The sequence below is a fragment of the Pteronotus mesoamericanus genome, unplaced genomic scaffold, assembly GCF_021234165.1.
Source record: "Pteronotus mesoamericanus isolate MK-2021 breed Mesoamerican mustached bat unplaced genomic scaffold, CSHL_Meso_final contig_116, whole genome shotgun sequence".
NCBI lineage: Eukaryota > Metazoa > Chordata > Mammalia > Chiroptera > Mormoopidae > Pteronotus > Pteronotus mesoamericanus.
The window spans coordinates 14,989,121-15,007,711 of NW_026555027.1; the positions used below are offsets into that span (position 1 = coordinate 14,989,121).

General features: G+C 32.2%; 1 protein-coding gene across 1 annotated transcript; it reads right to left on the minus strand.

Moving 5' to 3' along the window:
* Window positions 1-1,192: 1,192 nt before the first annotated feature.
* On the minus strand, window positions 1,193-2,711 carry LOC129073946 (zinc finger protein 709-like). The gene is given in 2 exon segments (XM_054577636.1): window positions 1,193-2,051; window positions 2,053-2,711. Coding segments are annotated over 2 exon segments (1,518 nt in total).
* Window positions 2,712-18,591: the final 15,880 nt, after the last annotated feature.

The window sequence follows — 18,591 nt, forward strand, 5'->3', positions numbered from 1 at the left end:
GACTAGGATATGCAGGAGCTGTCACACAGCCAGTAGGAAAATCTCAACAAATACCAAACTGGCATTTTACAATGACCCCTTCACGGAGGACAAGTAAAACAGATAAAATAGGATAAAAAATTTAACCTAATTGTACATTAGAAATATACTTCAGTTCATCCAGGGATGCAACAGGCTTGAAGATAGAAAGAAAACATTAGCTCATTAAAGGAAAATACTGTATAGTAATCTTATGGACTACTGTTGCAAGACAACTTCCAGAGTTATTTCACCTTAATTTATATTTTTTTAATTTTTAAAAATTATTTATTTGTAGACAGAGGGGGAGAGAGAGGACAGAGAAACATCAATGTGTGGTTGCCTCTCCAGTTCCGCATTCTGGGGACCTGGCCCACAACCCAGGCATGTGCTCTGACTGGGAATTGAACCAGCTGCCTGTTGGTTCACAATAACCAGGGCTCAACACACTGAGCTACACAAGCCAGGGCTCACCTCAGTGTTTTTTTTCTTAATTAGAAATCTACATTGCAATGATGCACTTTACAAAACAAGCTTGATAAACACTATGTATATACAACCTGAATACTTTCAATGTGGAAAGTTTGCAACATTATACATGGATTAATTTCCATCAACCTTTTTCATGTCACATTTAGTTTTCTCTCTTTTCCCTGAGATTTTTCACATGTAAGGATACGTGCATATTGAAGCCCTTCCAATATTGTTTATGCTCAAAAGTTTATCCAGTGGCTCCTTTCATGCCTTTGGAAGGAACTGGAATGACTAAAGGCTTTCCTACACTTAGATATAGTATATCTGAAAATGTCCCACATCTCCTTTTATGCTAAATTAGGATTATTATGCAAAATGATACCCTCTCCCTACAGGTCACCTCGTACAACCAAATTAATACTTAGATGACTGGCTTTACATAGTCACACCTCTTTTTGATGTTTCCACTGGGGAAAAACATTGGACTTGCAAAGATACCTCTCTGCTCCTAGAATAAAATCAGGATGGGCCAGTATAGTGCACATTCACTGTGTTCAGTAACTTGTGTATAAAATGAAGGTTTTCCCACATTTCTTACATTTATAGAGTTTATCCCTCCACTGTGATTTCTTTTGTGTCTTTGGAAAACTTGTAAAGAAAGGAAAGCTTTACCTCATTGCTAACATTCATGGGATTTCCTTCACGTTTCCTTCACATGGGGAGTCCTTTCATGTTTTCGAAGATAATTAAGACAACTAAACCCTTTTCCACATGTTTTACATTCATAGGGTTTCTCTCCAGTGTGAGTTCTTTCATGCGTTTTTAAGGAAGTATGATCAGTATAACTTTTATCACATTGCTTACATTCATAGGGTTTCTCTCCTGTGTGAGTCCTTTTGTGTTTTCGAAGATAATCGGGACAACTAAACTCTTTTCCACATGTTTTACATTTGTAGGGTTTCTCTCCAGTGTGAGTTCTTTCATGTGTTTTTAAGGAAATGTGATTTTTGTATCTTTTTCCACATTCCTTACATTCATAGGGTTTCTTTCCTGTGTAAATCCATTCGTATGATTCTAAGGTAGTGTAATATCTGGCTTTATTACATCCTCTATATTCATAAGGTTTTTCTTCAGTGTGACTTCTTTCATGTTTCCGAAGGTAACTGGGACTACTGAATGCTTTACTACATGTTTTACATTCATAGGGTCTTTCTCCGGTGTGACTCCTCTCATGTGCTTTTAAAGAAGTGTAATCGCTGTAACCTTTCCCACATTCCTTACATTCATAGGGCTTCTCTCCTGTGTGAGTCCTTGTATGTCTTCGAAGATAACTAAGACAACTGAATTCTTTTCCACATGTTTTACATTTATAGGGTTTCTCTCCAGTGTGACTTCTTTCGAGTGTTTGTAAAGAATTGTAATACCTAAAGGCTGTTCCACATTTCTTACATTCATAGGGTTTCTCTCCTGTGTGAGTTCTTTTGTGTGTTTTCAAGGCAGTAGGGCCACTGTAAGCTTTACCACATCCTTCACATTCATAGAGTTTCTCTCCTGTGTGACTCACTGTGTGCTTTTAAGGAGTCGTAGTATTTGAAGGCTTTGCCACATTGCTTACATTCATAGGGTTTCCTTCCCGTATGCATCCTTTCATGTTTTTGAAGATATTTGAGACAAGTGAATGCTTTTCCACATGCTTTACATTTATAGGGTTTCTCTCCAGAATGACTTCTTTCATGTGTTTGTAAAGAACTGCGATGTCTGTAGGCTTTGCCGCATTGTTTACATTCATAGAGTTTCTTTTCAGTGTGACTCCTTTCACGTATTTTAAATGAACTGGGAGAAATGGATGCTTTCTCATTTTCCTTGCATTTATGAGGTCCATCTCCAGGGTGAGTGATCACATGTGCTGGAAGGATTGAGAGATCACTAAATGCTATCCCACGTGTCTTATACTTAAAAATTTTTTCTCTGGTTTCATCTACTTGAACATAACTGGAACTGAAGGCTTCATCACATATGTTATGTTCATAAGGTTTCTCTCCATTGTGATTTTCTTCATGTTTTTCAGTACACTGCAGACAACAGTTGAATGGCTTCCCTCCATATGGCTTGTGTCCAGTGTGACATCTGATGTTCCCATGATGAGACGACTGCTGTGTGAAGACTTTCCCATACACGCTGTATTCACGTGGTTTTCTTCCAAGAGCTTTCTTGTTCATATTGAGATTTGGAATAAGGCTGAAGTTGTCTTCACACTGACTACCCTTTTTCCCATCACAGATTCTCTCTACCACATGACTCCTGAGTTTTCTCCCCTGGTGTCTGTACTGATCTTCAATGTCATGATCTTTCCATTTCTTTCCTAAAATACAGACCCAGAAAATTTTTTCCAAAGTAGTAGAAATTATAGAATAGTTATCAGTTTATAGTTCTATGATGAGCTGTGACCATGCTCAATTTATTTACCAATATCCTCACTTCCCATATTACACACATTAGAACTTTAATGGGCAAGAAACACCTGTCCCCTAATTAACAAGGTAAAAATGAGTAGTCATGCTTACCTATGGAGGCCAGGTTCCTGAAAGTGTCCCACATCACATCTCTGTAGAGCTGCTTCTGTGCAGGATTCAGTAAGGCCCACTCTTCCAGGCTGAAGTTTACAGCCACATCCTCAAAGGCCTCCAAGACCCTTTCTGGGCTTCTCCGGTCCCCTAGCATTTTCCCCACCGTTCCCAGGGCCAGTACAGGTCACGCCGGTACAGAGACACTTCAGACGTTTAAGCACAGAAGTGACGCAATCGCGGCCAGGTGCCTCCAAGCCTCTATTGATCCTTCTTGCCTTAAATTGGGGGTCCATAAATTGTAAACTCTGACCAGGTAGCTGTATGTTTTTGTGAATAAAGTTTGATTGGAACACAATTCATGTCCTTACTGTTTATCTGACTTAAGCCCTGGAACATTTGAGTAGTTAACACAAAAAATTGAGATTTCCCTCCTGCCTAAAATGTTCAGCATGTGGACCTTAAGGGAAAAAGTTTGCTGATCCCTTCCTTCAAGTCTATTGTCGTATATTTATATTAAATACTGTCTTCTTTTGAATAACCCTTTCTGGTATATTTTTATCATTTTATTTTAAGATTGTTATGTCTTTATTTTTAAGTGACCTCTTATAAGCCATGTACAAATATATGCTCTTTAAAAATACTGCTTGTTTTCTTTGTATTTACTGATACAATGTGCTTTCTATTTGTTATCTTATTGTTTTATTTATATTTATTTATTTTTATGTTACATTTTTCTGCTTGTTTGCCTTCTTTTTAATCAAATTAATCAAACATTTTTGTTACTCTATTTCCTTTTATAAACTTGGTTATATATTTGAAAACAACTCTTACATGCTACCCTGAATGTATCCGTGTATATCCTTGTTAAATAATAATTGAGTAGAAATTATTACCTATACCATCCCTTAATCCATTTAGAAACTTAGAATACATTGTTTATTTTATATGAAAGATGAAATTCATATGAAAAAGACTTTACCCCAATAGGGCTGTATTTGGAAATACAGGTTTTAAAGAATTAATTATCATTAAGTTAATAATGAGGGTAAGGTCCTAATGCAATAAAAATGGTGTCCCTATGAGAAGAGGAAGGGATAACAGACGGACACATGCAAGAGGAAAGGCTATATAAGGACATAATAAGAAGGTGGCCACCTGTAAGCCACGGAAAGATGCCTCAGGAGAAGCCAAGCTGGCCAACACTTTGATTTGGACTTCCAGCCTGGCAAACTGATGAACACATTTCTGTTATTTAAGTCACACAGTCTTCGGTACTCTGTTATGGCAGCCCTAGCCATCTGACACTTAATGTATGTACCTAAGTGAAAAAGTATATATTCATGAAAATATGTAGGAAAAAGAACCAGTTTATTAAACTGGGGTGACTTAGAGTATTTTAGGAATGAGACTCGTGAATAAGACAGAGAAAGGAGGATAGCCATATATGAAGAATGTTAATTTTGCAATAAGAGGTGAATATTAGGAATCATATTTACATAAATTATGTGTAAATAACGTGCATTTCTGAAACAATGAGGAATCAAGTATATGTGTATATATGTGTATATTTTTTATATACTTATGCATTCATATACACATATATTTTCTTTGAGATATAATTGTATGTATTACTTAATATCTGTATAAATCATAGAATAACATACTCAAAAGTGTTACTATCATATTATACTTTAATTTTTGCCTGACTTTCAAAATCTTTGTGCAAATTTTCCTATAGTAACTAATGTCTATAACTTAAATCAGGATCCTTATGTAAAGCATAGAATCTGGTATAAAATAAGCATTTTGTAAAAGTTTTTTTTTTAAACTTGATAAACAATTGAATGAGTGACCAAATAAATAAATAACTAAATGTTAATGATATGCTGTATTAGTGATCCATAGTACACTTGCTATCTATTTATGTATTTATATATTAATGTATTTATTTATTTATGAATAGATCTTTGTCATTGACTACAGATTCCAATTTAAATTTCTTATCTTGTATTACATGGTTCTTCAAAATATGACATCAACCTGTTGTTCTAGCTCTATTTTTACTTTGCTACCTTGTGAATGTTAATCAAAAATATGTTTTTAACATATATTGCCATTCCGATGTCCTTTTGATCCCACAGAGTGTCTAAGCAATGGAGCAGTGCGGTTTGGAAGGCAGGATCAGATGTTAGTCTGTGCTTGAATTCTGAATCTACTGCTTAATAACTCTGTGACTTAGAAGAGCCATTTAATCTCATGCCTCTGGTTACTGATTTTGAAAAGAAAAGAATAACAGCCCATGCCTGTAATAACATTGAAAATATTAAAGAAAAAAATAAAAACAAAGTGCTGACAGTAGCTACTGTCATCTTGAAAACACACACACACACACACACACACACACATTTAATTTTGGCGACCCCTCTGCACATTTTTCTTCTTATTGGAATTTAAATTCTTATTCAAAGGCTACTTCAGATGAAACAATTTCATGTGTTTTTCCCTGATATTTTTGAAGGATTTACTGATTTTCCTAAAATTATTCTTATTGTTGTTATAAAATTACATACATATTTCATAAACATTCATACTTTATCTTTTAAAAATGTGTATGTTTCTCATAGTGCTTAAGCCTTGAGGAAGATCCTAAATGTCAAGGACAAAAGGTATATATGATATATCATCTTCTCCTTCATAGTATAGAGCTTAGTTTCTTCCATCAAATATTTCTAAATGATTTTATTCATTTTTAAACCTCAATATGCACATTTATTCCTTTAAAAATTTTGGTTTATTTTTATCTGATTTCGATCTTAACTTCTAACTATTATTATTATTGTTATTATCACTAAAGGAGAATCTCATGAGATTTATTATGTCAATCAGTGAGAAAAATGAATGGTGGTATTTGCATTCATTTACCTCAGTGATAATGATCTATACTATAGTAGAGAATCTAGTTTAATTGAGTTGTTTCCAAGTCACTAGTGATATATCACAGAGAATATTTACTAAAATTGTAACACAGAAAATTTCAAATTATATTTTAAATATATATAAAGAATCAACATGATACATTTTTCTGGCCAAATCAGAGCTAATGAATCAGAGCTTATTATAGAGTCATGTAATAGTTTGTCTGTTGTTGATTTTAATGCTTTCCAAAGAACTGTTTATGTATATGTACTTTAAAATTTTGCCTAGAGTGGAAAGCTAAAATTATTATTAAATGATAAGTCAATATCTTTCAACCATTGAATATTCTAAACATTCAGATAGAATGTAGTCATATTTCTAAGATAAAACATGGCTTGTCAAATACCATGTGATCTCACCTATAAGTGGAACCTCGTCAACAAAATAAACAAGGAAGCAAAATATAACCAGAGACCCTGAAATAAAGAGCAAACCGACAGTAACTGGAGGGGAGGGGAGAAGAGGGTAATGAGAGAAGGAAGGGGAAGGGTTGTCACAGAGCATGTATAAAGGACCTATGGACAAAGCCAAAGGGGGGATAGGATTGAGGGTGGGAGGTAGAAGTAGGTGGAGTAGGGGAAAATGGAGACAATTGTACTTGAACAACAATAAAAAAAATGGTTTGTTTTAAAACATATAAATCATCATATTTGTCACGAAGAAAAGCCATCTTGGTCAACAATTCTATTGCATTTCATGTATATTTGCTTCTGAAAAAAAAGAAGTAAATAGTTCCATAACAACTAAATATAGTTTAAAATGACTTTTCTGATTTCCTTTGGAGTGTGAAGAAAAATAATCTTTCATCAACAAAGAATGTCTTAGCAAGTATTGCTTGCGTAGTAAAACTCTATGAAATATTGCCACCATCTCACTGTGAACATCAATATTTAATTTTTCTCATATGTTTTTGTCATGAGTAAGTGCCCAACAAACATAATATATCAAGAGCCACTGTATTAAAAAATAGATACAAAACTTAGAGACTTAAATAATGAAAGATACAGAGCTTTGTTTTCATTTCCAAATACATTGATATCAGTTATTGCTTTGCAATTTGTCTCTATCATCAATTGCAAATGTAGATAACTAAAGACATAAATTTTTCACCCACATACAGTTAAACAGAAGCAGATTAAACAATTCCACATTTGTCACAAATATTAAGCATTTTGAATCCTTATACTTTTGGAACACTGAACAGAAGTGAAATTGACATATAAATAAATGTATTATTTCTCACAATATAATACCTATTTAAAATGTTTATTTATCTCCAATTAATTTATTCTAGCAGATTGAAAAAAAACACTGCACTGAAAGATAGATAAATTAAATACAAGCATTCATAAGTTTGCAAAATGCAAACAAACATATCTTGGTGACATACAGAGGTTTCACCATACCTCTAGCATCCAAGGATGGACAGAATATACCATACTGGTTTTTCTGACTGTTTTAAAGAGATGATCATCAGGAACCACAGGTTGGTCAACAAGGACTACTCTACACAGAATATGCCAATCTTGATTGCTTGTGTTACTGATTGCCTGTGTTTGTCATATTACATGTACATCCTTTTTGTTTTTTCCCATTATTTCTTTTTGGATTTTACAACATAGTTATTTGTAGAGCAGTTATACTTGCTTTCAGCTTTACTTCAGAACAAAAGGCAGAACGTTAGAGATGAAATAAGTGTGAGAGAAAATTATTTTTCCTTTCTTACTTTATTTTAAATTACTTGAGAAGATTTTATATTTTGTTTTCTTCTATATTAGTTTTTATTTATACTGTTTACTTTATAGTTTTTGTGGTTATCAAAAAATATGTAACCTTGATTCACTGAAATCAACAATAAATTAGTTATTTGACACGAAACAAACAATATAAAATCTTATAACTAGTCAACTGTTTTGTTCTTTGTTCAATAAAATATAACATGATATAAATTTTGCTGTTTAAATAATCTATATTCTTTTATATTAGTCATTTTCTTCTTCCACTACTTTTTAATATCTTATTGGAGTTTCAGATTCCAGTCAGATTCTTTCTTTCAGACTGAATAATATCATTTAGTACTTTTTATAAAAAGCTGGCAGGTAATGAGTTCATTCTTTGTATGTCCAAGAATAACTTTAGTTTGCTTTTATTTTTTAAGACATTTCCCAGGTTTTAGAATTTTGAGTTGATATTTTTATTTTTTATTTTAGCATTTTAAATATCATTCTATTGTCCTTGGCTTGCACAATTTTGTTTTAACAGTTCTCAGTCTTGTTACCCTTTTAAAAACATGTGCCATTCTACCTGGCTATGTAGGAGGTTTTGTTTCTTCATAATTTTTAGTTGTTTTTATGAGTTTGACCATGATACATATACCTAGATGTGATTTCCTCCTGCCTGCCATTAAGTGAATTTCTGGAATATCTAACTTGATCTTTTTCATCAGTTTTGAAAACTTCTTTGTCATTATCTCTTAAAGTAATGTTTCTGTCTCACTGTTTATCCTATCCAGTAAGGGCTATAATTGCTATCTATAATTGCTCTGGCTTGTGCATGCCACCTGGCTGTTACACTCTGTTTTGCTTGATATAGATGAGAGGTATAGATATCTTCTGTATTTCAGATTGTTTATTTTCTGCTGATAGAAGATACTAATCCTATCTCCTTTTATGTTCAGTTTACTATTAACTCATTTAATAGTTTTGTTTTTATTGCTGTATATACTTATTCTTTTTAATGTATAAGCCCATGAAATGTTACAAGTTGTAAACACTATCACAAACAGGATATAGAAGTTTTCTATCATCCCAGAAAGTCCCATTATGTCCTTTGGGAGAACACTCCCTCCCCCAACTTCAGCTTTAGAAACCATCTACCTACTATCCCTACCTACAACTTTGTTCTTACAGGTTGTTAAAATGGAACAATTTTTTTGTCTGACTTTTTTTGTTTAACTTTACTCATTACAACTTCATTTATGCGTTTATGTTCTTGCCTTTGCCCATTGTCTTGCCTTACTTGAGATTACTAGAGAATATTACTATGAGGCTGATGAAAATAGATACTGATAGTGATATCCATGTGGTCATAGTTCTTCACAAATGAGTGATTGTGGAAGTAGATAATACCTTAAAACAGTATTATTGATTTTTTCCTTGTAGAAGTTTGTATAAATTAGTCTATTTGAAATTTATGTTTAAAACCAAAAATTCATTTAGGTGGAATAAAATATTGCCTTTCTAGCATAATTTCACAACTTTCTCAAACGGTGGAAGGAGTTAGAACCCTTCCTAGGTTTAACACATGTGTTGTCCAGGTCTTGTCTTTTAAACACATTCAATTTTTTAAAGATTTTACTTATTTATTTTTAGAGGGGGAGAGAGAGAGAAAGAAAGAGAGGGAAAGGAACACTAATGTGTGGTTGCCTCTCATGCACCCCCTACTGGGGACCTGGCCCACAACCCAGGCACGTGCCCTGACTGGTAATCAAACCAGCAATCCCATGCATCGCAGGCTGGCACTCAACCCACCGAGCTGCACGAGCCAGAGCCAGGTATTGTCTTTCAAATAAGAAATTTCTAAAGAAAGTCAAAGTGGTAGTATGCATTTCAGTAGAGACCTTACTGAAGATCGTAAGTTTCTTTACTGAGTTGGATATCTTCCTGCCTTCTGTGAAGTTTCTGCTTCTTGAGACTGCCGTCTATATAGGAAAATTATGCTACAATCATAGTCATTCCAAACTTACTTATATATGACACTCTCATATACAATAAGAAGGCAAATTAAAAATAAAACACAGAGTGGAGTGTAGTCTGAGGAATACATTTCATCCTGCATGAAGACGAACTGCTGTGCTTTAGATGAATACAAAATGTAGAACAGAGTTTGAACTGATGTTGGGCTTAATCTGTAGACACAGCAGTTGTAGAGCTAAGAAGAGATTTCCACCAATAGAAGTAATGGATAGAGGGAAACTAAAAGGGAAAATCATATTAGAATGTTGAAAAGCCACAGTCTGAAAAAAATCGCATGTCATACAAAAAATGAAGTGTGACTTAGGGTTTTTTAACTGCAGAGGAAAGCAGGATATAACTAACAGCAAGTCAAAGAACACACTAGTGAAAAATATCAACCAACAATGAAATACAAATAAGGATTTAGAATTTACCTGTATTATGTTCCTCTTAAACTGAATCACAGGGAAACTGATGTGTAATATAGCATTCCTTTATATATTTTGCATAGAAAATATTTTATAATAACTATTATTTCCTCCTTGTAGACAAAAAGTTATGCTGGACATGCAGAGAAAAGACTTGAATGTTGAAATAAATAATTTTTATAATTATTCTTACAGAGAAATAAAGACAAAATAAGAAATGTTTTGAAATAATCAATGCACTGTATGTAAACAATTATACTAAAAATGAAAATATGACATTTAAAAATAACAAAACTAATGAGTGGACAGACAATATTAAAAAACAATATACTGAATGTCATTAGGTAAAATAGGAGGTAAAAGTAGACAGATTCATTATTGAAGTAATAATTAAGATAATTAAATTATAAAATCCACATTGAAATCAATAACAATACAGTATTATGGAAAGTCTAACTTACAACGACAGAAAAACCATTAATAGTTACCACTATAAACAGAATAATAGTACTAACACACATCTTATGTTAATAAAGGGATGTTATTAGCATGCAAAAGAGAGAAGAAAAATAAATATATTTATATAAATGATAGATTGATAGGTAGATTTAGGTGGGTAGAGATTTAAAGATACAAAATTAGAAACAGATAGAGATATACATATGGACCTAGATATACACATCTAACTGGTCAGTTTGGGAGAAAAAGCCACCTCAGGTCATATATCATATGTATTTCAGAAGAATTAAATACACATACACACACACATACACATATACACTCTAAATTAGAAATAGAGTTAGATTGTGTGTGGGGATGTGGATTTTTATGGTTGTAGGTATGTTTATATTTTTATTTTTTATTACTACCATAGAACATTATCATAAAGAAAATGATCTGTTGATGACATAAATATGAGTAACTAGTGTGTGTGAGAAAATAAGAAAACTAAAAGATAAATAACATGTTTAAAAATATATTTACATTATACTTGTATATTTAAAAAGGCCATTACATTTGCTGTATAAGTAACTACAACAAACATCTAGAAAAAGTCAAGGACATCATGAGGCTGAATGAAAATAATTGCCCTACAGGATTTCTGTTTAACTCTGAGGATCCACACTCAGCCAGCTCTACTCTGTCCTCTGAGCTTTCCTTATCCATTGCCTTTGGATTGGCTGTAGCCAATATGAACTAGAAGGAGATGTCAGGAGGAGATTGTGATTGGAGGTCATTATTCTCCTGACTGCTTTCCTCAGTGCTCTTTGCAGGTAGCTTCCATACTGTTCCTCGTCTTCAGGTTCTGCACTATTCTTTATTGTTTTCCTACACACTGCCCATGCTTTTGTTAACTTCCCTTTCATTAAATTATCTTTGAATTTTCATCTAGGACACATCTTCTGTTTTAGTCTAGGAAACTAATAAGAATTAGTTTTACAAAAGAAGAAACATATAAAATATAAAAGTTTACTGTAATTTTATTAATTGCAAGTCAAATACAGCAAATTAATTTTATAAATTATTTTATTTTAAAATGCTTTATGCTATACAGTGTTGCTGATAAAACAGGGAAACCATCTCCTGGTAGGTGCATAAATTATTAGGAGTTCCTTTCTAGTGTACTTGTGGCAGTACTTATTAAAATATGTAAATATATACTAAACATTGACCCAGAAAATCTAAATGCAGTACATAATGCTAATTATATTAGAGCAGCTAGATAGTCACAATGACATTTATTGTTTATTATTCAATCATAATTTTTAAAAAAGTTTTAACATATTAATCACAATGGTAAATTGGAAATAACCTAAAGAATTGGCTCTATCGATGTGATTCTATGTAGTTAAAATATAACTCTAAGAAATATTGATTGATGTGAATGTATAAGAAATGTTGCAATGTGAAAAATTACATTACAAAATACCTCATAAACATGCATACAGTATGACATTTGTTTAATGAGCATGCAAATAGCGTGGGAACAAAGAATAAAAATGTGAATGGGTAAATTTCCCTTTCACTGAGATTTTTGAGTCCATTTTGTTTTTATGTTTTCAGCACTGAGCCTATGCTAAATACCATTTTTAAAAATGTTTCAAAATGTTCATATATTTTAATTTAGAACCCTGAGAATTAATCAAAAAGAAATCATGAAAGTGCAAAATTCATTGCATCACTTTTTGTGTAGCAATCGACACTTGGAAATGAAAATGTTCACAACTAGAGTTTATAAGTATTGTGTCAATATTTATAAAGTGGAATACATTAAAATTTTTTATGTTAAAGTCATATGAATTGTATACATTCAAGTTACAATATTGATTTGATTTTTAGAAGTGAAGTAGATTTATAAATGAGAGCAAGAAGCAAAAAACAAATACCAGAATACAGGGCAATACTTAAATTAATGTTACAAAGAAAACAGATAATTTTTATTTTGTTTTACATGCTAAGTTTCTTATAAATACAAACATTTATTTTTAAATAAAAATGCTATATAAAATTTTACTGGTTACATGTTGTACTCAGTGTCTATGGGAAATCAAAGAAACAAGTACTAGAGGGCTAAGTAGACAAACTAGGGCCAGAAACATAAGCTTGGCATAAGACTGAGCTTAAAGCCACTGGAAAAAATCATGAAAATAGGAGTAGCAAATCAGATAAAAAAAGGACAGAAGTAAGCACAAGAATATATACATATAAAGGCTGGGTTTTATTTGATAGGAAGAAATTGAGCTGTGAATGAGGAGATTAGAAAGGCAAGTCTAAACTTATTTTGTGAATTTGATATATATTTACAATAATAACCAGTTTCTAGACAGTTGAACAGAAATATTTAATATTCAATTTTACTAGCAACCTAGGAAAGTTTGTCATTTAAACATCTGACTTTTAACATAACATTTTAAAAATATTTATTCAGTCTATGAGAGGATTACATACACATGATTTTTATACCTAATACAGAATAATTCAGATAGTAGAAGGTAGTCATTCAATAAATAGCTAAATAAATTAGTTAACTGATCAACTAAATACTAATATTTTTAGTTTACTTAGCCTATGTTTAGTTATTGACTTTTGTTCTCAAATAGTGAGAGATTAAATCAAAACAAATTTTTATAGTTCAAAGAATTTAAAAATATTTTCACAAATTATAACATATCTCAAAAAGTTATTTCAAATTTCTAGGCTTTTGTGAAAAACTTAAGGTGACCATATGAAAAATTGACAATATATTGTTTTCAACTTTATTTTAAGAAAACTATCATTAGTTCAATTAATAATTCAATTTACAGCATCTCAAAAATTCTTTTAGTAGATAATTTATAACCTGATTTAGATAGTAAAACGCCTTTTTAATAGAGATAATTGATGTTCTCACAATTATATCTTAAAAATACTAAATATTTTTATAACCAAAGAAACTTTTACATGATTCAAGGAATTTTTTCTATACCTTATACTTAGTCTTACACATCATGAAAAAGCAGCTTTTTCTTTTTATTTAACCTAAGTTTGAACTGACAATTGCAATTTATTTTTAATATTGTATTTTATAAACTGTGAGACAAAGAAGAATGAATCTCTCCACTATAAAAATTAATGCCTACCAGCACAGGTTGGGGTTTTTTACTCTAGATTTTTTTATACAAAATTAGGTTATCAGAAAAATCAGAAATGAACTTGGTGTAATCTTCTTAAAATGAATACTATGCTATCTTCTTACAACAAACATTTACTTTTGTAAACATTACTGCCAGGCTTAAGGTTTGTTTGTTTGTTTTTAATTTTTTTTTGTTTTTTGATATATTACAGCAAAATTATATTGGAAGAAATATTTTATAAATCACACTCTAAATCTATTGTTATTATCAACTTCAGATGAATCACAAAATTTCTCACAAAGTCAATTAAATCAATAATGGTCAATGTTTTATAAGTAATTCATTGACATATATTTAAAGTTTTTAAAAGTTAATATGTAGTGGACAACTGTTCTTGTAACAAATGATGAATACTCTTAAATTATTGGTGAAACACCTGTCATCTAAAAGTAGTTTTAATATTCAAATTCTGCAGGCCATTACCAAATAATGTATGAATGATAGATTTGAAATGTAAATATCCACTTAGGCTTTATGTGTTGTATGTGTTTTGGCTTTGTGTTTATCTTTGATTGAATATGAGGGAATGATTAAAAGCAGTAACAGCCTCTCAGCTCTTGGCATGGATTGGCATTCATCTGCTCACACTTTCCGGTTTATATGGAAGTTAGTCTGAGGCAGGAACACGAAGGTTATTGTTCAGGAGCACCCTGCTACTGAGACTTTATTTGTAGTCTTTTTTAGATATACTGTGCTTCTAACACCATCAATTGTGAAGTTATTAAGGAAAAATATTCATATCTTCTAAGAAACCAAGTGAATATGCTAATATTGCATTATATTCTATATTATACTTTTGAGTAGAATAAACACATTTTCTTTAATGTTTACAGATGCTTTTTCACCTTATGCAATATGTAATGTTTTATATTTTAAACTTTTAAAACAATGTCATTTATTATTTTAGGTCTTTATTTCTTGACTTAGAAGCAGAATCAAGAGGTAGCACATATGTAGTATCAATGGGGGCATTCTTGGATCCAAATAACAGATAGGTGTCTGGTGATAATTTATCTTTCTTCACAACTGAGTATTTCAGCTCATTATTAGTTAAAAGCACCTACTAGAAAAGTTTTTTTTTTTTTCAGGTCCATAATGAACCAGTCATTAAATAATACAATTCAGAAATTATCAACTATGGGGCTCAATTTATACAGAAATTTGACACTAAGGTTATTACCAAGATTGGAATAAACAGAGAAAAAGAACCAAATTCAATAGCCAAGTTTTCACAAAGGTGTTTTACATCTATTACACAACTCAGAGATCCAGGCTTCCTCAACCTTTTATTATCATCTCTCTACAGGTGAATTTTAATATCTCTGTGAGAAAGAAGTGAAGAAGGTGTACCTGATCGGACCCTCACAGCCTTCACCTGGAGTCATATACCTTCTCATTGCACACTCTTCATCAACCAGAACTAATGACATGGCTCCAAGCTAATTGCAAGGTGTGATTTAAGACAAAACATCCATAGAAAATTCATGGAATAAGAAGGAACTGCCCCTGCAATGAACACTAGAAAGATACAATGGCAAGTCATATCTAAAAAGAATCTCAAAGCAATTCCTTAACACATGTTCTTTTACAAAGTAGTATTGCTTTGAATTATTTGATTAACGTTTTTCTTGAGGGAATGAAAAAACATTATTATACATTATTTCATTAATTGAAAGACATTTTTTTCACATTTCAACATCTCTGAAATCAAATTCTTCTTTCAATCACAGTTGACTTTTGACAGGAGTAAAGTAGAGGTTATGACTTGTTTACATCACAAAAACTTGTAAAATGGGTGTGAATATTAATAAGAAACCTCAGGAACAATAAGTAAGCCCTCTTTTAAGAATGTTGTTTCAATGACACTCTTGAAGCAGAGGGGATGATGTTAAGTGGAAGCTACACATATTAATAACTGTGAGTCAAAAAGTTAAATCCAGCAGAATTTAACTTCTAACATGAAGAACTTTAGGAATACATTAGCTAATTAATCTCACTCATCATTTCCTTCTTTAAACTCTCAGGGGTAAATATGTTAAAAATTTCCTAATTAAGACTGAGCTGGATATTTCAACAAGCATACAATTTTTAGAATGTTATTAAAAATGTTATTTTGGTTGCATTGGAAACATTTTTTTCCTTCACTTATAATGCATAAAATAATAGTGTGTCTTAAAATGGCTGAAATCATAGATTTGAAGAAAGACTATTTAAAATAATTTATTTTAAATGATTATTACTCTTCTTAAAGATTTTTTAAAAATACAATCAAATCAATTGAACTAACGTCTCCCAGGACAACACAATTTTTATTTTAACAAAAAGTCATGTATCATATTGAGTTAGGGACAACCATTATAGTCCCAAGTTGCTTGTGTATAGAATCACTAATACTTTACACTGTGCGTTATCAGTAAAACCTTTTATGCTGCCATGATTTTATAATTGTGACTCTTTCCTAAAATTTAAAATCAAATTTCAAAAATTTTATAGTAAGACATGCAAATACAGTTAAAGTGTTGCTCCTCAAGGCATGAATCTTTACTAAATTTTGAAACATAACTCAAAGTGCAAATATTTTTGTAATATCACAGATGATACATTTCTAAACCAATATATTTGGCTCAAATCACAAGGGATTCAGTAATATTAATGTCACAAGAATTTCTAGATAAAGAACTTTCCATATATATTTTGATTGATAGCCATGAACTCATTCAAAGCCCATGGATAAGCTGAGCCATGTCAAGCAGTTGGCATCTATGCAGATCAATCACAGTAATATCTCACTGCTCCAGAGACAATGACAGAATTTGATGTTGAATCTGACAGGTTCGCTGACAGTAGCTCTAATAAGATCACATTTCAGAGCAGAAGCATTAGTCTGCAAACTGAACTGCTCCTTGCTCGTAGTCCTAGAGGAAGAGACCTGATTCATGCCTTCAGATACTGCACAGACAGGCAATGAGTGGTTACAGCTGGAACATGATGGAGTAGACATGCTTTATTCCCTCCATAATCTTTTTTAAATTACATTTTGTCTAAAACATCCCATTCTTTCAAGGTAATAAAAACAGAATCCAAAATATGTTTTCTACACGGGAATGTATGCTACAAGGGAAATAAAGAATGTGCATATGATTTCCCTGCCTCCATGGAGCTTGGGGAAATCCATACACAACAGTCCTCTCTTCCTCACTCCACAGTCTTGGCCCCTGTACTCACAGTCTAAATTAGGAGGCAAGATACACACAATAAACTATACGGTTGTACACAGTTTATATGCTTAAATGAGGGGCCCTGACAAGAGCTACAGTAAGAGTTTTATAGAATAAATATTCCAATGTATATTTTGTAAGGAGGCTTGACTTTGAGTTCAGACATAATTGATGAGATGGTTGGAAGGAAAATAATAAGAGAAGATTTCAAGTAGCAGGAAGTGAAAAAAGTGAAAATATAGAAAGCCATTATATATTATGTGTTCCAAGAAAGAACTCCTATAAAAGTAGTTGTTTGTGATTTAGGACCGACTACATGTCAAAAAATTTAGAAGGATGGTGTTTGGCGAACAGAGAGATAAAGACCATTAAAGACCTTAAAATGCAGGCAGAAAATTGAGATCCAACAATGCCTCTTATTGAAATTAATAAACATTTTAAACTGCAGTGTTGGCACAATAGGAATTTCTGAATTTTAGGGAAGATTAATCATTTAGCATGAGAGTTAAAAACTAGTAGTTCACGTCATCATTGGAAAGTCAGCACGCCAAGCTGATTCTGAATAAATGTGAAGGTAGAGGTTAACGTAATATCAATTAGACTAGACAGGAAGAGGCAGACATAAAAGACATTTCAGAGGATGAGTATGATTTATTTTCATTATGAACAGAGAGTGATATGTAAAGATTAAAAAGATCTACCTTTTTTTAAAGGTCTATTGTTTATTTGCATACTCTCCTTATGATTAAAAAAAAACAGTATATTAAAATATACAGCTGTGTGTCAGACTTGGCTGGCCTAACTGGCATATTTGAAAAAAAGTATCTAATTCAATTGAGGAAAGCAGAAGGATCATGTAATGAAATGCTCTAAGTGAAGCATCCTTAACCATGTATGTGTCTCTTCTGATGAAAGTGAAAAAAGAATGGACATTACATTTCCTGTTACACCAATGGGCCCAATTAATAGGTTTTACTTGAAGAGTGTGTTTATGTAGCAGGCTTATGTACATCAGTCTCTTGGAGTCTATGGCTGCAATTAGAAAATAGAACATGCTAAAAGATAGGAGATTTTGTCTTGATGGTCATCTAGTTCAGAGACTCTGTAATAAATGATCAGTCTGAATGAGGTGGAATGAAAAAACAGCCACGGAGAACTCCCCTGACTTTCGTCATCCAGTCCTCTTCATAGCATGAAAGAGTTAACACTTACAGTAAATTAATCAAAATAAATTACCGCCGCAATAATGCATACACTTAAGGGTGATTTGCAAAGAGGCAATGAGCTTGAAAGCATGTAAAAAAGACTGAGGTATTAGAAACAAAATCTGCATTTCACATTTACAAATACCCAAAAGAAAATGTCCTCCTCAATAGAGAAAAATCTACTTAGCAGGTATATATTCTCCCTGTGAAGGTGGGACTATTCTACACCACAGACAGCCATGTGTCACTGAAGTGTGCATGACAGAAATGAATGCCCTTCTGGAATCCACGTTCAGC